Source organism: Lutjanus erythropterus, chromosome 14 (assembly GCF_056507025.1).
Source record: "Lutjanus erythropterus isolate fLutEry1 chromosome 14, fLutEry1.hap2, whole genome shotgun sequence".
Taxonomy (NCBI): Eukaryota; Metazoa; Chordata; class Actinopteri; order Lutjaniformes; family Lutjanidae; genus Lutjanus; species Lutjanus erythropterus.
The window spans coordinates 1,265,001-1,287,500 of record NC_139330.1 but is presented as its reverse complement, the minus strand read 5'-3'; the positions used below and the strand labels follow the sequence as shown (position 1 = coordinate 1,287,500).

At 39.7% G+C, this 22,500-nt stretch overlaps 1 protein-coding gene across 3 annotated transcripts in view; it reads left to right on the top strand.

The window, feature by feature from the left end:
• LOC146314999 (spectrin beta chain, non-erythrocytic 1) overlaps window positions 1–22,500 on the top strand; it is a 136,812-nt gene that overhangs the window by 51,947 nt on the left and 62,365 nt on the right. The window contains exon 1 of one of the 3 annotated variants that reach the window (XM_084736646.1): window positions 5,938–7,669. The exons of 1 other annotated variant lie outside the window; for it this stretch is intronic. In XM_084736646.1, coding sequence (XP_084592772.1) covers window positions 7,420–7,669 — 250 coding nt within the window. In that variant the 5' untranslated portion in view covers window positions 5,938–7,419. Of the gene's footprint in view, window positions 1–5,937; window positions 7,670–22,500 lie in introns of those variants that run through there. One more of the 3 variants, XM_084736643.1, reaches the window with a different exon arrangement.

The following is a 22,500-nucleotide window of genomic DNA, read 5'->3' as shown; positions in this document are numbered from 1 at the left end:
CACACACACACACACACACACACACACACACACACACACACACACACACACACACACACACACACACACACACATATCCACAGTGTGTGTCTCACTTCCTGAAGCAGATGGAGGAATGCTGGGAATGCTGGTGTGTCTGTTTTTTTAATGTGTTGGTGAATGTTTGTGGTTTTAAAACATCCGAGAAAGTGAAAGTAAAGAAGGACCATCCTCAGTTTTTCTTTGTAGTCCTTCTCTTCTGCCTCCTCATCTTTTCTCTTCTTTTTCCTTCTCTTCTTCTCTTTAAGTTGTCTAATTTTCTTCTTTTCCTCTATGAATTTTTAAAAAGTGGACAAAAATATCAATATCAGTTTACGTGCACACCATATTTAGCATATTTTCCCCCTTTTACCACTCTGTCACAACCAACCAAACTTCATAGGCGAAATCACAGATTCTATCTCACAGAACACAGGGGTTGTTGGTCTACAGCCGCCTCCATCTGTTAGTGTGTTTGTGTTGCTCTGTGAGTTTGATGAATCTGAACTAACCTTTTAAAACACCAAAGTCACACAACAACACAAATAAACTAACAGATGGAGGCAGCAGTCGACCAACAGCTCCTGTGTTCTGTGAGATAAAATTACTTTTTTTCAAATGGAGTTTGGTTGGTTTGGTGAGAGTGATATTTGACTTAATGGTTTTCCTTTTTCCACTTTCTTTCTTTCTTTCTCAGATGAGCTTAACTTATATCATTGAGGAATGAAAAAAAAACAACTAATTTATACAAAATAAACCGTGAAAAATCACTAAACCAAAAAAGGAAATGTCACACCAACATAAATAGCAACTGCAAAGTGTATTGAGACAAAAAAAGTAGTCAGAAAGTGAAGAGATGAGACGAGAAAATGTCAATAAAATTAGAAAACTTGAACATCTTGAAGAAAAAGTACGTTTTAATGAATGTAATTTGAAATAAAGCATCCTCCCTTTATTTCTTCTTTCAGTTTCATATCAGATTTATATAAAACAAGTAGAAACCCAGCTGGTTATTTTTTACAGCGGGCAGGAAAACACCTCTCATCACCTCGGAGGAGTCAGACTGTTTTTTCCTCTAACATGGCCGCCACAGCCCGCCGCTGGCCCTGTTGTTTGCTGCTCTGACCTCACAGGAATGTCTTTGTGTGGTCAGGAGGGTGAGGCGGCGTGTCCGTGTGAAATTCACCAGCGCAGCGACACATGTTTGAACCCTGAACACAGCAGCAGCAGCTCTGAGCTTCAGGTTGTCGAATCATCTCATCGCCGAACGGCTACAGATGATTGAATTAAATCGAATATGTTTGAGCAGCAGCTTGTCAGCCAGTAAAATGTGAACTCTGTCCCCGAGGCGTCCGCTGCGAGGACTGTCAGCGGTCTGTCTCTGCTCCGGCTGCATGAATGGTGCGTTTGGTTTGTCGGCGGGGGCTGCCCTGAGGGGCCGAGCCACGAGGAAGGCAGATGACGACAGGAAACACGGCGTGACGCTCAGCATGCCGGCAGGACAGGGCGTGTTGTCATGTACAGATTCTCAACAGAACATACAGAGCGGCTTCTATCAGCTGCAGGAATATTCGGTCCATCTGGTGTCTGTTTGCTGTGACCTCTGACCTCTGACCTCTGACCTCTGACCTGATGGCTGCAGAAGCTGTTTCCACTTTTCAACATCATTTTTAACAAATCAGGACGTATAAATGTCAGATGGAGACCTCAGCTTGACTTCAGTCATTCTTAACTCAACTGCTGCTGCTGGATTTAACTTTTTTCTTTAAAAACTAGTCTGAAGATATTTCATACACGTCGGACTAATCATTTCACCAAGATTAAAACAAAACTAGTCTGAAATCTGAACTTTCACACCAGTTTGAGGTGTTTCAGAAAAAGAAAACTTGTAGCAGAACAAAAGTCAAACCTGTGAACGTTTCTCCTTTGCAGACAACCTACACACTGAATAAAATAAAAATAAAAATATCTGCATGAAAAAAAGTGTTATTATGAAAATATAGATATGTGAATGTGTTGTTTAAAGTGTTTTTAAATTATGGCATGTAAAATATTCAGAAAAGATTTTTTCACTTAAATATTCATTTTGCTTGTTATAAGATATTCTAAACTCAAAGTTCACTTCCCATCTTTTTCTGTAACTTTCAAACATTTATTGCCTTCCAGCTGTCTCAGCCGTTCCCACTGTAAACTGAGAACGGTTCTTGAACCATCTGGAGAACATGCATGATCCTCTTCTTCCTCCACCAGCAGACACTGTAAGTGCTGCTGTCACTCGCTAATAGAAACTCTGACTTATGAGCTGCAAACACAACGGGACCACAGCATTTAGCCTTACCTGACCCCACGTTCAAATGTGACAACAATATTACAGCTGCATGTTCTCAGTTTTAGGATTTCATTTATTCATTTGATTCAATATCGATTCGATTATAGATACTTTAGTTACAAACCTAATTTTACTTGGATATGGAAGATGCTGTAAATTGTACAAGGAGTGACATTAACCGTGTTTATTTTATTTTATGTCATGAATTCTTCATTTTTAGATGTTTTTATTTGGAGACCACACATCCACAGGAGCAAAGATTTATATTAAAAGATTGATTTGGGGATTTTATGCATCGATATTGGACCATGCAATGGAAAATCAATTTGAAATGACTTTTTAAACCCAGCCCAAAATATGAATAATAAATAATAATTATCTAGGTTCATAGACAAAACTAGCCACCATTATTAGCTCAAGCTAATGGCATTTTTATGCAGCATAAATTAATCTACAATCAATTACAATAATCCTGTGCAAATACTGAACAGTGCAATAACTCTACTGTCTGCAGTACATACAGCATTTCTATTTACGCTGATATATAAATATATATTTTTGTATCCTGAAGCACATCGTGCACATAAATCTTGTATTTCTTATCTATACTTCTATTTTCTATACAAAGACCTTTACATACTCTGACTGTGTATATTTTGCTTTTTGCCTCTGTGTATGTTTGGTAACAGATTGTACATATTTTACACACCTTTTTTGTCTTTTTACATTTTCTTCTAATCGCTCTTTGCGATTTATTTTTCTATTCTTAAATAGGATCATCTGTAACGTGAACGATGTCCCCCTGAAGATCAATAAAGTATTAGTAGACAGTGAAGTAGACTTTTCCTTTATTCATAACTTAACAAATGACATGTATTATTTATACTTTGTCTCGCTCACCACTGGTTTAAGTGGTTTAATCTCCTTACAGACCACGGTAGAATTTCATTCTGCATGCACGTTGTTTCAGCCTCACTCTGATGAAACAGCAGCTGCTGTACTGAAAGCAACAAGTTAGTGGACTGACAAGTAACACAGACCAGAGAAAGATCATTAAACCCAAACCATGATCTTTTTTCATAAACCTACACAGATCTTCACAACAGTGTTGTCACATTATACAGGATTATTAGTTTAACAACGTGGGTGATGAGTTTTACAGATCAGGGGTTCCCGTCATGATACAGCAGAGCGAGACACTGATCTGCTGACCCGTCTTTTCTCTGAAATCCAAAATATTGGAGTTTAGGATGAAGGTTTACTTGGACAGAAACAGCTTGGACAGACATGCCACAGAGATTTCAAAGCAAAGCATCTCTTAAAGATAATCAATGTTTTCAATTTGCCTGGATTGATTTTGGATTTAGCTGTACAAAAAAAGGCCTAGAACTAATATATTTCAAGGAAAAATGATTGAGATCAGACAACTGATGACAATTTTCAGAACCAAACAGGAACTGAGGTTTGATGTCATGATCTAAACTTAAGTCTTAAAAATGCAGCCGCGTCAGAAACCAGAGGGAGAGGACGAGAGGGAGAGGACGGCAGCTTCAGTCTTTCTTCTTTTTGTCGTTTGTGACCTTCGCTCTCTTCTGTCTGTTAATTATCCACCTCAGTCTGTGAGTAAAAGTGAAATGATCTCTGGGTGGATTCGACTGCCTTTTCAATCGACGGTGGAAGGTCGTGTTGGTGAATTTTAAAGTTACATCATCGGTCAAAGTGTCAATAAGATGATAAATCCTTATCAGCAGCGTGCTTCTCTGCAGGAAAATTATCTAAATGACGTTTTTCACTCTGTCCAACATGTTCGTACTTCAGCCTGCAGTTATTTCAGGGTCACATGATTATTTGTTCCATGTATTGTCTCAGTGTCTCAGTGTCGTGACCTCTGACCTCTCACCTCCTCCTCCTCCTGCTTGTGTGTGGTCAGTTAAGCAGGAAGTGAAGCTGATTCTTCTCCAATCAGGTTTCTTTTTCCTGCATCTCCACCTTCCTCCCAAGCCTGCTGCCGTGCTGAGTTTGTGTGTGTGTGTGTGTGTGTGTGTGTGTCTGTGTGTGTGTGTGTGTGTGTTGATGGACAGCAGGATGTGGTCGGCCTCAGACAGGATGAACATCTCCACAACAGGCTCTAATATTAGAGCTCAGATATTCTCAGGATGTTTGGACGTGTGTGTGTGTGAGCGATGAGTCCTGAACACACACACACACACACACACACACACACACACACACACCCCACCCTGTTTCCTCTCCCAGTTGGACTCGTCCTCTCTGAACACACAGTCTCGTGTATGAACTTTATTAGCATGAAGAAAATGTTTCCACGGTGTTAAGATGAATTAGATAAAGTATAATATATTTTTTTCACATGATATCTGCTCTTTTTATGTGTGTTTTTATACTTTACTGTCATTTTTCTCTTTCTACCCAAGAAAATTAAAATGTTCAGCTTCATTTTTCACCTCAGTTATCTGGAAATGATTCATATTTAGTTGTGGCTCTGAGGTGAAGCGGTTGGTCTTCTCATCAGAAGACTGGCAGCTCAATCGAGCTCCTTCATGTTGAGGTGTGTGTGTGATTGTGTGTGCAAATGTGTGAATGTGACATGTAGTTGCAACGTACTTTGAATGGTTTGAAGATGAGAAAAGCTCTGTATAAAATTCTGTCCATTTACCGTGAACTGTCTGTTGTGCATGAAGCTTCTGCAGCAGAAGTCAGGATTTGTGGTTTGACAGGCCTGTAGATAACTGACATCACTCAGTTTGGTTTTTAGCAATATTTCACCGGCAACAAATGACCTGAAACAGCAGCTGTCAGGAGGAATAAAATAAATCAGAGTGTGCTGTGCTGCAGACAGAAGCTGCAGAAGCAACAACTTTTTTGTATTTAACAATGTAGAATTGATCAAATGACAGCAGACAGTGTATCACATCTTTACTTTCATGTGCAACATTTACAGATAATAAGGTTTATGCATTTTATCTGCAGCTCTGTATGTAGTAGGGCTGCACGATTAATGACATTTTATCAATTTGGCTTTCTGCAATTTTGAAATCTGCAGGAGGTGCAGTCTTTGTTAAGTGTTAAAGCCCAACATGATGCTATTTACTGTCAGGCAAGAATGAGAGAAAGAAAATATTCACAATTAAGAAGCTGAAATTAGAGAATCTGGACAATTTTTCCCTTAAAATGACTCAAAACTTTTGCAGCTCTGCATAGAGACAAAAATCTTAGTATCCACATCATATTGATGCTTTATTCATATTTATCTTTGGCTGTAATTTGTCACACTGCACATGAGGATATTTTTTCAAAGCAGTTTTCTGTCCAGTTTAAACGGTGGTGACATCTGACGTCTGAGGTGACTCAGGCAGAAATCATGTTAATGAACGAGTTAATATTAAAGTTTTATTCATTCCTTCCTCGCTCTCTAACATGTCCAACATTTTCCCCAAAGTTTCTGCAACCAGCAACTGGTAAGGAAACGCACGTTATCTTATAAATGATGGATTTCTCTGGTTTGAACTTTGTTGGACACATTTGCGATTAAGTGCACAACTCAACACAATATATAACAAAGGATTAGTGCTTTTTGATATTTTAATGCACAAATGTTGCATTTTATACATTTAGTGAGTAGCAGATAGAAAGTTTAACCTTCACAGCAGTAACATGTAAATAAATCAACGCAAATGAAATAAATAGCAGCATATAATTACCCAATAGGGTAAAGTAAAATGCATCATCATCATCCCCCCTTTTCCCACTAATTTCCATTTTCTCATTGAAAATCAAGGAAAAGGTGTTTAAAAAAATCTGAAGTGACATAAAATTTAAGTTTATAACTTCAACTGAAATGAGAAGGAATTTAACAAAATTCAGCATATTTTCCTCTTAAACATTTTGTTGTAGAAGACAATCAAAAAGTTGTGATATAATCTTTGAAACATTGCAGTTATTGACTGTCTCTCTTTATTCAATCATCAGTAAATTGATTCATTGATCCATTAATCTTTATCTGCAGTGAACAGTCTGATTTAATCTTCAGTGTGGACAGAAGCACTCTCTCTCTTTCCCTCTCTGTCTTTCTCTCTCTCGCCCTCCTCCCACTCCGCCCCTTATGCTAACCAGTCGATGACATCACCGTTAAGAGCGAGGGCTGTGATTGGCCACTGGGAGGAGTAGCTGCTCCTGCTGGTGTTCCCTCCCCCCTCCACTCTCCCCTCTGTCTGAAAGGTGTTTTCAGTGTCTGCGAGCCGCCGCCGCCGCTGCTGCTGCTGGAGGACAAACCCACGCTTTCATTCTCCACCTCCTCCATCTCTTCTTCTTCTTCATCTGCTGCTGCTGCTGCTGCTCTCACTGCAGCGCTGTGCTCCACCTTCTCATTGTGCTCAGTGTGTGCGGGTGTGTGTGTATGTGTGTGTGTGAGCGGAGGATGGGTGGATTCCAATCTGACTGAGAAAAAGAAGGTGTGATCTGTGGAGACACTGACAGATGGATGGATGGGGAGAAAACAGAAGCATGATGCTGCTGCCACCATCGCCGCTGCCGTGCGTCTGCTGAGCCAGCGATTTCTGCCTCCACACTGGTGAAACATTAGAAAGAGAGAGAGGGACTCTGCAGTTCATCTCCTGTGTGGCTCGCCCTCCATCGCTCAGTCCTGCTGTCTTGGAAGAGTCTCTGTTGAGACTGAAGCTGAATCCTGGATTATTTCTCTGTGATATCAGAAGCTGTTGTGTGTTTGAAACTCAGGTTTGAATCATTTGAGATTATTTTATCCTCTTAAATCTCATTTATTCATCTGGAAACTTGTTTTATCCTCTTGAAGACTGAAGTTTGTCAACTGGACACCAGTTTATTCTGTTGGAAACTCAACTCAAGCTGCAGAGAAGTTTATTCTCCTGGACACAACTTGAGTTTTACTGCTGCAGAGAAGCTCAACTCTGTGTTTTTCCTCTTGATTCAACTGGAAACTCTTTTCTCTACTTGTAAACTGTGAAACTTCTCTGCCGAGTGTCTCCTCGATGTCTCTTTGGACTCATCTCATCTAAGCTTTCTGGAGTTTCATCATCATGGAGCTTCAGAGCGCCACCAGCGGCCTCCCTGGCCCTCTTTCCCCCGGTCCCCTCTCTCCGACCATGGACTACCCCGGTGGTCCTCTGTCCCCGTCGTCGGGTGGCCCCGGCCCGTCTCACGCCAGCCCCGGCCGGGGGACGAGCCCCAGCCTCAGCCCCATCAGGGGGCCCAGCCCCGGCCCCGGATTCTCTGGCCAGGCTGCCTTCAACTACAACCAGCTGGAGGGGAGATTTAAACAGCTGCAAGGTAAGAAAGATGGGAGCTCACCTTGGAAATCTAAGGGAACGTGTGAAGAGAGAACTTTTGAGATGTTTTCAACCAGTACCTGCAACTTTTAGTCCCAGGAACGAGTAATAAAGCAAGCAAAACTTTATTTATACAGCACATTTTGTTCCAGGTGGATGCACAATGTGCTGCAAAGAAAGATATATAAGAAATACACAAGTTAAAACTAATTAGGATGAAATAAAATGAAGCAACCAACCAGTGAAATAGTAAGACGTGAGAATTAAAAGTGTTTAAAAGGAAGAGAACAATTTCTCAAGGAAGTTAAAGGTTCCTTTTGTCTGTTGTTGTCTGTGTTTCCTCTGCATACCAGTCTGCTGATGTATGAAAAAGTTGATCTGGATTCATGGATCGATTCAGAGTTCAATGATCCATACAAGGTGAAAATGTTGATCTATGTGGTCATCTTTAAGATAGAACTTTATTTTGAAATTCCCATGGCACGTCAGCGTCACAAATGTTTGGAAGATTTCTGTCATAAAGTCGTTGAATTTGGTTGCTTTTTGTGAGTTGACATCAAGGTAATGGCATGTGTTACTGTAAATGGACACATGACAAGCTGGTTTGCAGCTGCAGAAAGGACTACCCCCCCCCCTCCCCCTCCCAAGCAGGGAGTTTTTGGGTGGTAAAATAATGTTCTAGGAACTTAATTTAGACTCTGGTATCTGTGGTGGAGTTCTTCCAACAGTTCCTGGTCCCTGAGGAAAGTTCCTGTGGTGGAAAATGTGGCTTAGGTGATTTTGGTGAGGGATAAGTTCAATCTAGGCTTGAAACACGTCTTACAGTTAATTAGCTTCAGTTCCTAGAGACAATATGAGGAGATCAATGGTCAGAGTCAGAAAACCAGCAATGTGACTGATAATATCCATGAAATTTGGGCAGAAATAGCACAAAAGTTGACTGAGAAAGTAACTTCCTGACAAACATATAAGTTGCTGACAAACAGCAGCTGGAGAGCATCTTTATACAGACGACAAAAAGTCTGAACACTTAAATTCTGCTCTTGATTCAGACTCATGATCAGTGATCAGTTTAATCGTTTTAGATGAAACAGCAGTGGATATTATTTGTGTATTGGCAAGAATCTGGTGAAAGAAAGAAAGAAAGAAAGAAAGAAAGAAAGGAGAAAGGTTCAGGAGATCAGCGGTCAGAGCCAGAAAATCTTCAGTGAACCAGATGAAATCCTTGAAACTTCAAGGAAACTTCATGATGAACATAAAAGGTGCAGTCAGCGACAAAAATTCTTATTACCCCTAAATTTTCAAGAAAACACTAAAAACTGTCTTTTAAAACATTTTAAATACATTTATTGTCCTGTATCGTCATGTCGGACCTTAAAACGGACAAACTCAGATGCAGTTTGGCGTACAAACCTTCGTCAGGCTGTATTGAGATTTTTATGATTTTTGAGTGTTCCTGTCTATTGAGTAACTCAAACTCAATATTTTCTTGGAAGTGCTCCTACCCAAACATTTTTTTGGATTTGTCCACTTAAATTTAGCTGTTATCTATTCTTGATTTAGTCCTAAGTCGATTAATAATCAGTCTGATAAATGCAAAAGAAACAACATTGGAAGAAAAGTTGGAGGAAAAGTGAACTTTTCACTGCAGTGAAGACTTTTTCTGTCAGGGTCAGTTTCATTGTAACACAGAAGCAGGAATGTGATGATCGCAGGTTTATTCCTGTTAAATTGTTGTGGTGTTTTAATGTGAAATCAGAGTGTTGGTGTGAATGAGTCAGCACTTCAGACCTTATCTCAGCAAACTGTATCAGAGCCCCACCCTGCTTCACATCCATACAGTCACACAGTGAAGCTGATAACACTGATCAGCTGCACCGGGGCTGATGGGTATTTGGTGCCTTGCTGGTCGGGGATGGTGGGTGGTGAGGGTCGGTCAAAGATGACATGAGTGTTGCTCCGTCAGCTCACACACACCCACATTCTTTCATACAGCTGTGATCTGACCAGCGAGTCTTCAGTCCGTCCTATTCTTACTCAATTGGACGTCTAATCAGTCAACAGGGTGTTGGCTCAGAAATGTCCGCTCATTTTTCATATTTAATTAGTGGGCGATGAGTGAGTTCAGAAGCATACTTTGTGCTTTAATGGGCACTAAATCTGTCTGTGTGACTGCAGACATCAGTAATATTACACACACAATCAATTATTTCTTTTCACTTAAATCAGCAAATTGTTTAATCAAAGAAATGCTGACTCTCCACATTTCAAATTACACGACAACCAACAAGTTTATTTAGAAAAAATCCCAAAGTTACAACTTTGTTTCAAGTTGCCACCTTCTATCATCAGGACCATAACTGAAATGATAACTTTAAATATATTGGTTTGAAATCTGACTAACTGAAGTGAATGCTGGAGTCCAAACCACAACGACAAACGAATGATATCGTTTTATCGATATTGTTTTAGCAATTTGATGAACGAACACGGACAGCCAATCAAAATCCACCTGAATGTTCAGTGTATAGCTTACAAATTATTAAAGACTTATATAATGTAATATTAGAATGCAAATTTAATTATTTTAAAGTAGAGATTGACCGATGCCGTTTTTTCCCTTCTTTGCATATCAGCTGATACTGAGTACCAATCCAAAACCAGTGCATTAAAAAACAAATCTCAAGAGTTCAATTTACTTGTTAAAGAGTCTTTTTTTTCTCCACACCCCCAAAACCGTTCAGTCCATTCCAGTTCACGATCACGAAAGAAAGATGACTCAAAAAGTTTGCTTTCAGTTTTAACTGTGTATTCACAGTTACATCAATCCAGTTAAAGTTTGTTTGGTTCTTACTGATGTCGTCTGACGATTATGAGAATATCATCAAAGTGTGACTAAAATTTGCCTTCTAAAGATGACAGCTCACTTAACAGAGACTGAGTTCTCCTAACTCCTCTCATCTCTGCAGAATTTAGTGAACCATCAGATCCCTTTTTTCTTTCAGTTTCTCTGAATAATGTAAAGAATAACCTGCCTACCTATCTACTAACTAACCAATCAACCAACCAGCCAATCAACCAACCAATCCACCATCAGTTGTGGGTCATTCAAGTTGTCATTCTTGGTGTGGACAGCCCTTTAGACTCCTGATTTTAGAAGGAAAAATCATATCTGGAGAAAAATAAAATGCCAAATTTTAGGAGCAGGCTGAGGCCTTCCAGTCTAAAAATGTCTGAAATACGGCAGGCGAATGGCTGATGGATCAAATCCTTCTCTCTAAGCCTTTTTCTTTTTAAACCAAATTAGCTCTGGTTCTTGAACGAGTCCCTTTCAACATTCTTCAGTTTTTATCAGAACCATTCTACTCAAGGATGTCTTCAACAGAGAACACTCCCTCTATGGTTCACACAGAAAAACCTGATATTTTTTGGTTCCAGTCAGGAACTGACTTGTGCTCAGAACAGTTTAAAATCAGGTGCGCGTACTGGAACAGGGTCGATTCCTGGTAGATTGAATCGGCCGATCTGTTACCGCTGGCTAGTTTTAAGAATAAGACAAACTGGTTTACACAAGCGCTCATAATTTCTTTCTTAGATCAGTATCCACTGGACTTTGCACCTTATCTGAGGTAGAGCCTCCTGTTTACTCTTGAACTGTTTCCTCATTTTTTTAAATACATGCAAATCCCACATTCATTGCATGAATAAATGAAACAGCCACATATTGACTGTTTCCTTAACACTATAAACTTTTGAGTTTTATTTCTTTTCCTTTTGTCTAATAAGTCATTTTTTCTTTTTCATAAACTTGAACTTGAGTTGCTCACAGTAGTTAATGACAGTTAATGTCATCATTTAATCATTTGTGTCACTTTTCTGTCTTTAGATACAGATACAATGACCTGATGCAAGAAGAGATGGTTATTCTTTACAGTTAGGATTCAAATATTATAGTCTTTGTCCAAACTCAACTGTTTTGATCAGTATCCTTTCAAACAAGTTTATAAAGCAGAAACGGTGATCTGTACTCGACACTTAACGTACAAGACTAAACTATTTGCCATCAATAAAAGGTTTAAATATACCGAGAGGTTTTTTTCATGGAGAAACACTCAAGTGTAAAATTATCTTCAGGCTAAATTTAGCTGAAGGTTAATGGAGCCGGTTTACTTTATTTCAGCCTCATCGACATGCTGATGCTCAGAAACCTTCAGTGTCGTCCCTGGTGTCTAAAAGTAGCTCGCTGGCTGGAAGCCAGGTGGAGGTGGACGTGGAGGTAGAGGTGGAGGTGGACGTAGAGGTGGACGTGGTTGCAGCAGTTGGTTTGCAGAGCTGCTTCTGATTTCCCAGTGGAGTCAATCCATATATCCTCATAAACATGTCCCATAAGCTGAAGGTCTTCCAGACTTCAGTCTTCTGTCTTAATGTTTTTGACTATTTGTCCTCGTCTGGCTCGTAAATTGATGATTCTGTTCTAAGGGCGCCAACGTGCAGAAGAACGCCACGTTGAAGTATTTCCTGGTGCCATCAAAGGTCTTATCATTGAAGTTTTGACTTTGAGTTTGTGCGTTGTTTGGAGAAGGGTGGGTTCTACTTTATCTTTAAAGATCATAAAGTGATCTGTGTTTAGTGCTGAGATGTGGGCGGTTTTAATTGTTTCCTTGCAGCGCCAGACTTCAGAATGTGTAGGAGGTGAACTTCTTCTTCTGTCCATCTGTATACTTAGTATGTTACAAATTCATGCATCTTTGCTTAAATCTGACAAAATATGTCTTAATTTAGTTTTAGGTCAAAGCTTGCAAACTGAATGCAATGATTAATAAATTAGCTGATTATCAACTTAATCTCCAACTGTTTTGATAATCGATTGATGGTTTTGAGTTATTTTTTTAATTAAAAAGCTTCTTCTCGAGCTTCTCAAACATGAATATTTTCTGGTTTCTTTACTCCGCTTGTGAAAGTAAACTGAATATCTTTCAGTTTTGGACACAAGAAGACATTTGAGGACGTCATGTTGGGATTTTGAAAAGTTTTTCACCATTTTCTGACATTTTATGGACCAAACCACTCATCTATTAATCAAGAAAATAATCGACAGAGTAAATGACCAATCACTGCTAGTTTTATTATTTTCGAGAACATGGTGGGCAGGGACATTCTTGAAATGGATTTTATTCTCAACAAGTTTGTGAGACAAGTCATGTTTGTCATGACCTGTCTGACTCAGAGACAAACAGATACTTTAAAGGTGATGTTAAAAAGTGTTGGATTGTTTGTTTGAGCTCTTGTGACACTGTTGGAGTCTTGTGATTGGCTGGTTCACTCCACATGAAAGCGTCTTCCGTCAGACGGACGTAACCCTTGACGTGTTTGTCCCTGCGGTGTTCCTGCTTTCATTCATACCACAGCCGTGATGACATCTTCCCTGAAACGTTACGAGGTCTTGAAGCGTGAAACTGGTGATCCAGATTTCCCTGAATATCAACACTGCTTCCTTTCAAACACGACTTCATGCATGAAATGTTCCTGAATGTTTCAGGACTGCACATGATGCAAACTCCAAAAATCAGCTCGTTTGTCTTTGACTGTTTAAGAGCTCAGGAACGTGTGCAGCACTCCCACACACTCCAGTTATCTGCAGTTCATCTTCAACAAGGACAAATGTTTAGGCACATTTTTATTGATTCTGATACTGAAGAGACTTTGGATGGACTTTTATTTCTAGGGATTATCTCTACATCCAGGATTAATTAGATTCTGTGCAAAGGTTGGATATCTTTAAATAATTAGTCCAAAAGATGGTTATGAAGCTTCATGGATGAGTGTCAAAAATCAAGACAAGAAAAAGTCAAAACTTCTAGTGCGGCTGGGCAATATATCCATATTATACTGTATGGTGATATGAATCATCTTATCAGCCAATCAACAGACGGTTCCTCATTTATGTTTACTTTGAAGTTCTGTACAAATCAACTCTTCATAGATGGTTCTAATGTCTGAAGGCAGCTTTGAAAACAACGTTCTCAGGTTTTCCCCGATGAATCCACAAACCTTTGAGATTCTTCAGACTCTTACAGACATTAAAGACGTTCTTGAAGAACCCGTTAGTGATCCCTGTCCCTTCTCAGAGCAGATAAAGAGGTCTGGGTCGTGGCTTTATGAGGGCAGTAGTGCAGCGTGCAGAGGACATAAATTCATGTGTCGTCCCATGTGGAGCTCAGGTGCTCCGGAGCATCGTGAAACTCAGCTGGTTCGTTTCCCAGCGGGGTGATGAATATGGAGGCAGTGGGTGATTATTGCAGAGCAAAGAGCTTCAGATGTGAGAGGGAGGAGACAGAGGAGGCAGCTGAGGAGCAGCACTGCTTCCTCCTCATTAGGGCGAGTATTGAGCGAACGTCCCCTGTTAGAAATCAAGCAATTATGGAGAGAAACAAGTCATCAAATTGGCTGCTGAACTGACTCATGGGAGATTTTTGTACGCAGCAGGAGTCAGTTAGACGCTGACTGATGTGGAGGAGAACAGTTGTTTTCTTTACTTGTTTTCTTGTAAAGATGTAAAAAATCTGTTATGATAAATGCTAAATCATGATAATCAATTATTACATTTATGATGATTGCATAAGACACTGGAGGCATTTCATCAGGACCTGCAGCTTTTAAACTGAATTTTATTGTTATTTTGGCTCCAATTCCTTCATTTATTGGTGATCAGAATTCATCAGAGATCACCTGTGTTGATCATGGCAGAATTGATCAGTCAATCAATTGATTTGTTAGCACAAGGATGGACGGAATGATTAATAAATAACTAAAATGATGAATAAATTGATAGCTGATAGATAGATTGAGAGATATGAAGATGGGTTGATGATGGATGAAGAGATAAAATATTGATGAGTAGCTGTAAAGATAAATCGATAAATGGTTGGATTGATGGATAAATGATCGATGGATGATTGTTGGGATAGATCAGTGGATCTGATGATGGATAGATGCAGATATGGAAGGATGAAACAGTAAATGGATGATGGACACACTGATCAATTGATAAATGGATAAAGGATGAGTATGTAGATTGGTGTCAGAGGGTTAGAAAGATGGATGATGGGAGAAATAGACAGTGACAGAGGGATGTGTGGATGGATGGCTGACTGATCGATCAATGGATGAAGCCTATAGATAAACTGAATATTTAAGTATGTAATCAGACTTTAAACAACTCTGCTGACCTTTTGATTGACGTCTCACTGGAGCCAATAGGAGCTTCCGAGTCCCATCCATAGCCGACAGTAGCCAACGAGAGTGTGAGTTGAACAGAAGTGCCCGCCTCTCTTCTTATGCGTAAAGACAGAGCCAATCAGAGCAGACTGTGCCGATGACTGATGCTTTGTGTCACCAATGAAATCCCCAAAATGACAAAATGCAGTTTTTATATGTAATGAAGCCACAACGAGGAAATAGTTTGGTCATTTTTGATTCGTTTACACGCACAAAGTTTAGTTCAAACAAGGAAAAAAGACTATAATATGTATCCTGGGGGTGATCAGGGTCACCCTCAGAAAAAAAACATGTAAATATTAATTTTCTGTGATATTTTTTGTCACATTTGAACTTGGGGCTGTCTGATGATGGATTGATGGATTAGTATGGATCGAGGGTCGAGCTGGACAAGCATGCTGCTTCTTCCTGCTCCTTTTCTGCCGTCAAATGTTAATTTGTGTTTCTCATTGAAAGAAAGGCTGTTCGTTATTTGCTCTTTGCTGTCTAATACTCAATGTCAGTAGCGATCACAGTGATTCTGGGGGAAAAAAACCTCAGAGTGTTACGTTTCAAAAGAGATCAAAACCACGCATGAACTCCACGTGGTTCAAGAGCAGCTTTCAATTTATTTTGGCCATGCCTCGACAAATTATACACGAATTTACAGGAACATGAAGAAGTTAAACTTAAAGTCAGATGTGAAATTGAAGAGTTTTAGTTGAAGAAACAGCCTTTTCTTTCATAAATGTTTATATCAGTCTGTTTTCCTGCTGTGTTTACAGATTTAACAATGTAAATGAACATTAAACAGCATCAGAAACCTTAAAAATTCAGTCAGTTTATGTCTCGTGTCCCTGTCCATCAACTGTAGTGTCCAATCCTTTGTTTTGAAATTTGTGGTGGGCGGGGCTACACTTTTGTTTACATTTGATCTCTGTATTGTGACAGAAAAGACCCTTAAATTACTGATAAATCACTTATTGATTATCTAGGACACACATAAGATCACATGGACACATGCAGCCATGCTTCCAGCACAAAACCATCATCCCTCTCTGCTCCCATCATCCCCCTCTTTTCCTGTGTTGTCCTGAGCCAGCCAATCAGTAGACATCTTGGTGGTTTGGGAGCCCCCGAGCTCAGTGTGTGTGTGTGTGTGTGTGTGTGTGTGTGTGTGAGGAGGGGGTGAGGATTAACAGGGGAGAGGTGGTGGTGGTGAGGCTCAGGGTTTATCTAACACGGTCTGGAAGGCACAAAAATGTCCAAACCACCATCGTCATCCCTCCTTTCTTTTTGTCTCGTTCCTGTTTCCTTCGTCCTCCCTCCTCTTCTCCTCTTTCTTCTCCTCCTCCTCATCAATGTTTCATGAGCTGCTGCAGAGCGTCTGTCATTGCCCCGATCACCCCCCCGGTCCCCCCCCCCCCTTCTCCCCTCTCCCTCCATCCACCCTCTTAGTGAAATTAAAAGGAGGCTTCGGCCGTCTCGTCCTGATAAGACTCGTTCACACAAAGGCGGGAGGAGAAACGCTTCCCTCCTCCTCAACTCAGCACCTCCTGACTTAATCTGATGATGCTCTCATCACACAAATCATCTGAAATAAAGAGCATTTCATTTCTGAAGTAGCTTTTTAAATATGTTTTACACTGTATAAAACACGGACACAGTCTCCTTGACATCAGATCCTTAGATAGAAATGAAAGCGCATCATTGGCTGCTGCTTTATGTCTGTGATGAGTCTGCATGGCTGCCATATTGGAGAGGTCAAGAGCTGCTAGTAAGCAAATTCAATGTGCATAAATAGCTGCAGACTTCACAAAAAAAGTCAACTGTAACTCGCTTATTTATGAACAGATTTTGATGAACTTTGGTTTGTTATAAATGTGTGACATTAAATATGATTACTGAGGATGATCTGTGCAGACACAACTTCCACTGCAGGCTCTGACCGGTGACCAGGCAACATCAAGTGTAAATTATTCAGCTGTTGTGAGCTTCGCCAAAACTGTAGATTTCAGCTGGGAGATTTGTGTAAGCCACAGGTTCACTACCCTGTGTTGCTTTACTTCAACAGATCACCATCTGAATTCAGCTAAACTAAGACGAGCTTTAATCAGCTCATTAACGGGACTTCGTATCGCTGTAAAGTAATCTGGCTGTGCAGAGGTCACATGGTGAACGTGGAGTTTATGTTTCTGTATCTGTGATCGGACCTGTGAAGTTATTTCATGTTTCTAGTTTTTCTTCGTAAAAAGAAACACACGTCTCTTATTGTCTGTTGACTTTCGTGGATTTATGTTGAGGAGCTTCACCTGAGGAGGAGTCAGCAGCCGGATCAGTTACACACCGAGAGAAGAGAGTTATTGTCTGAGCAGAAGGTGACATGAGTGAGTGTGTGAGGAGGGAGACGTGTGTGTGTGTGTGTGTGTGTGCGTTCAGAGTGTGTGACAGACTGAGGAAGAACAGGGAACACCACTCTGTGTGTGTGTGTGTGTGTGTGTGTGTGTGTTATCGTCTTGTTCCTCATGCAGACTTGCTTCATGAAAGGGCTCTTTGACGGGAGCGTGACACTGAGCATGCTCACAGAGAGGGGGCGGGGCATATCTGAGCCGAGAGAGACAGAAAGAGAGAGAGAGAAGAATATCATAAAAATGTAAAAAGCAAATAAAAGCAGGATTGTGTGTGTGTGTGTGTGTGTGTGTGTGTGTGTGTGTGTGTGTGTCCTCAGGTCATCAGCTGCACAGGATGAACAAGTTATTTTTATAAAAAGGAGAAGTTCACTCAAACCACAAACCACTGATATCAGATCAGTTTATAACTGAAGTTTCTCTGTGGTTTTGTTTAATAAACACTTTGTTTGATGATCATGTCTATAATGCATCATAACAACACTCATAATAACTCCTTAACATAATAATAATAATAAAACTCATATTTAATGTTTATATTTTTTATCATGCATAACAATATTTATAAAGTATTATAAGTGGTTGACATAATGTATTATATATTATGGACATAATTTAAGTTTAACATTCATAAAGCTTTATAGCTCCGTGCTCCATGTCCTGAGTTACACAGCACATTATGACCATCATGACTTAAGCTAGTTATAAAGACACATAGCATGGCATTAAAAAACTATCGGTGTCTGATATGGAATAATGTCTTCAAAGCATCAATGGATTGAGAGATTTTTATTTTCAACATGTAAAAGAGAAAATAAAGGATAGAAAAATCAAAATAATAACAAAATGAAAACAGAACAGAAAACCTACTGAAGAAAGAAGAAGGAGCAGGAAAGAGTACACACTTATTTAACCCCACCTGTTCTCCATCATTTTATTATTTACACACAAAAAATGTACTTCATACGTAAAGTGACATCTCTGTTTAAAGTTAATAGCAGTTCTATGACACGATGACACAATGAGGGAAACTTATAAGCTGTATTTAGCATAAACAAAATCATGATTATTATGATCATGTTGTCATAATAAAATGACCTTAATTGTAATTATTTTGAAGTAATCTCGAGGCAGCAGTAGACCAACAACTCCTGTGTTCTGAGGTAAAATGACTGATTTTTCTAATGGAGTTTGGTTGGTTTGTACAGAGTGATATTTTTGCTTATATAACGGCGGTTTCCTGTCAGAAAAATCTGTCTGACAGCGAGGTAAAGTGGTGAAAATATTCTAAATTTAGTGTAGATTTAAACTGATATAGATTTTTGAAGGTGTCTGATGTCTCATCAAGCTAAATTCTCAGACTGGTTAATAACAGAATAATAAGACAGTAAAATATGTCCTACATCCTGACGTGAAGCCGAGGATTAAAATGAAAAAGTTATCAGACAAGTGATGAATGTGTGTGTCAGTGTGACATAGTTTCATTAGCATTGCGGTCACACACACACACACACACACACACACACACACACACACACACACACATACTGGGAGTTTCTTTTCTCACCGATGAGGAATTTCAGTCCTCGACCAGCGACTGCGCCGAGTTTAACACAGCCACTGTAATGAAGAAAAGTTGATTTACATCGATGCCGCGTTGTTTCCTGACGGCTGACGGTGTCAGGAAGAGAGAAACTCTGTGAATCAGCTGCTGCTGAAAAGACGGTTTGTTTCTTTCTGATGACGAGTTTAGAAAAAAGCAGCATGAAGGGAAAAAAAAAAGAGAGAGGAAGGAGGACGGCGTGGAGTCTTTATTGAACTGTCAGAGTGTGAAAGGAACAGCAGACACACACACACACACACACACACACTTTAAAACTTCTCAGAAGTCTTGAATCATGAGTTTTCTGAGCCTGTAAATAACAGATAGCTGATGACAGAGATTGATGCAAAAGATTTGAGCAGGTGTGACAATGAGATTATTGTGATTGGTTAAGAAAACACGTGTGTGTGTGTGTGTGTGTGTGTGTGTGTGTGTGTGTGTGTGTGTGTGTGTGTGTGTGTGTGTGTGTGTGTGTGTGTGTGTGTGTGTGTGTGTGTGTGTGTGTGTGTGTAAGAGAGAGAATGTGATCTTATCTCTCATCTTGGTGTTTTGTAATGACCTGCAGCAGGAATGTGAAAGTTAAATGGGTTTGGCTGCTCTCTCACTCTGTGTGTGTGCTTCCTTTTACATATTATTGTGTCATGTGTGACTGTAGCTGCTTGTTTTGTATCTTTTCCTCAAATTGCAGCAGTTAACCAAAATCCAGCCATGTTAGATCAATAAAACCTCCCAAAAAGGACTCTGGACTGGCTCAGTTCAAAGGTGTCTTTATGGAGATCTGCTCGCTATATTTGACATTCACTCTCGAAGTCATAACTCAGTCAGATCTGAACACACAGACATGATACACTCATTTCTATATTCAGGGTGACTCGCGCTTCCCAAGGACATCATTATCTCTGCTGTCCACTGTGAATAAACCTGCTTAGCTGCTCCTTGTAACTGCAGAACTCTCTTAAGTTTCTTCATGATTTAAAGTTTTCTTCAGTATCACAGTGAACCGGTGACAGTTGTCTGTACGTGCACAGATGCTCCGCAAACAGGAGCTGCTAATCGGTCATTCATCTCACTTTTAATGAGGATAATTCACCAAAATTATGTAAAAAAAAACTGCAGGTCAGTGGAACTCACACTAATACCAATCTGATGAGTTTTGTCCCAAGTGAGCAGGTTTTTCATTCCTAGTTTCAACTTTAAATCAAAAGGACAAATATGTTGGTGAGAGGAGAAGGAGGATGAGGAGGAGGATGAGGAGGAGGATGGGGGCTGATTTCTGAATGAACATGAACTCATAAACAAGCTCTGTCCTGTTGGTGTTCTGCTCACTGACATTAACTCATGTCTGATCATGGCAGAAGTTCAGACTTGAGGCTTTGCTTCCAGTAATGTTAGAAAAAAAAGAGAAAACGATGACTTGGACCTGACTGCTGTGAGATAGATCATGATAGTTTTATTAAGTTGCATTAACTTCAGCTTTGTCTTTAAATGTTTTCTTGGGATTAAATTTATTTGATCAGCCTGTAACAAAACTACAAAAAAATCAAATATTTAATAAATCTATAATTTCTGCAGTGGGAGTCCCCTGATTGGACAGAAACTGGACGGAGCCGTCAGTTGTGATGAAGTGTCGTAGCTCAGACGTGGTTCAGTGTTGTGTTTTTAGTGAGGTGACAGTTTTCTGTCCCTGCTGCTGTAAACCACACAAAGACAAACCTTTATACATTTAAAAACAAAAACATATGGTGAAAGGTTTGGGTCCGCCCTTTAATTTGTAACAAAACGACACGTAATTAAAGTTATTCTATCAGATTTCATCATTAGCTTTATTAGCTGTTAGCATTAATGTTGGTCTGCAACGGTTTTGATAATCAATTGATCATTTTGAGTCATTTTTCCTATTAAAAATTCTCTGATTTCAGCTTCTTAAATGTGAATATTATCTGGTTTCTTTCCTCATCTCTGACAGTAAACTGAATGTCTTTGGGTTGTGGACAAAACAAGACGTCATCTTGGACATTTTTCATCATTTTCTGACATTTTGTGGATCAAACAACTAATCGATGAATCTAGAAGATAACTGACAGATTAATTGATGATGATAATAAGTTTTAGATGCAGCCCTAGCTCTTACTTACTTGGCATCGCTGGTTAATTCTGTTTGGAACAGAGATTTGACATAAACATTTTTGTTGTTGTGAAATCGGTGTTAAATTGCATTCAAGTCTTAAAAGAATCATATAAAGTCTTGGATGTAACTTGTTGAAACCTGCAGAAACCCTGTTAATCATTTCCACAAGTCTGCAGCCCAAGTTTGGATGCTACAGTGTCACATGACAGGAGGCGCAGGGCATCACATTACATCACTTTATGCAGCCAGAACAAAGTTTTTTTTTGTCTGAAATGTGCTGTTGCTCGGGCACCTTTAACCCCGCCTTGTGCACGTCCTCGTCAAAATGTAAAACACATTATTAACACAACTGTGAGATGAAAATGTTCAGATGTCGCGTTGTTTGAATGATCTGCATTCAGAGACCTGAAACACTTTAATCGAAGCAATTAACTCATTTTCCAAGGAAACTTGAGACTGGAGGAGACTGGACTCCTAAAATAAAGCCGTTCTTCTGTGGGAAACAGTGTGTGAGTAAACAGAACATATGGCTCCAGTCAGTTTAACAGTCTGATCATCAGTCAGTCAGTCAGTCTGTGTTCAGCAGCTCTCAATAGTCCTCTGTTCCTAATTCTGGCTCACTTTCACCTCCGCTGGGAATACACTGCACCACTCTCTCTCTGTGTGTGTGTGTGTGTGTGTGCGTGCTCAGACTAACACACACACACACACACAGTGTCTCATTCACTTCCATGCATTTCCACTCTGCTCTCATATTTCAGACAGTAACAGAGGTTAGAGGTGTGATTGGCTGACAGACTCAGCATTGTGTCCTCTGATTGGCTGAGACGACTCATTTAGCATCTTTTCACATTATTCTGCAGGTTTTCTTTAACTCTGCGCTTCTGTTTTTGACTCTGGAGACGGTGATGGAGCCTCTCCACACACGTTACACTTAACAGGATTAGACTCCACATACATTTTTAGGAAACCATCAAAGGAAACCTGTGATGCAGTTTCTATTTTTCAAGCAGATCTTTCCTCTTCAGTAAGAATGCACCATGAGCTGCGTCATGCAAGAAAAAAAAAATACATTTTAAAAAAGAGAAACATATTCTGCCTCCTGACGCATTACAGCTGTTGAACTCAGAACTGCAACTTATTTATAATTCTGTTCATTGTTCTTTGATTCATCAGCTCATCGTTTATCTATGAAATATCAGAAATTAGGTCAGAATATCCGTCACAGTCTTAAAATGTCTGTTTCAGTCCAAAATGCAAAAATAATGTGCTGCAGCCAGAGAATAAATGAAATGTTTCTTTGATAAGAAACATCATTTTTCTCTCTCAATCTGCACAGCTGTTTTAACAGCTGGATGAACGCTTCTCTGAACAGTTTAATCACTTTCTCAAATGAACAAAACGTTTTAACAGCAACCAGAAGAAGAAAAATAAAA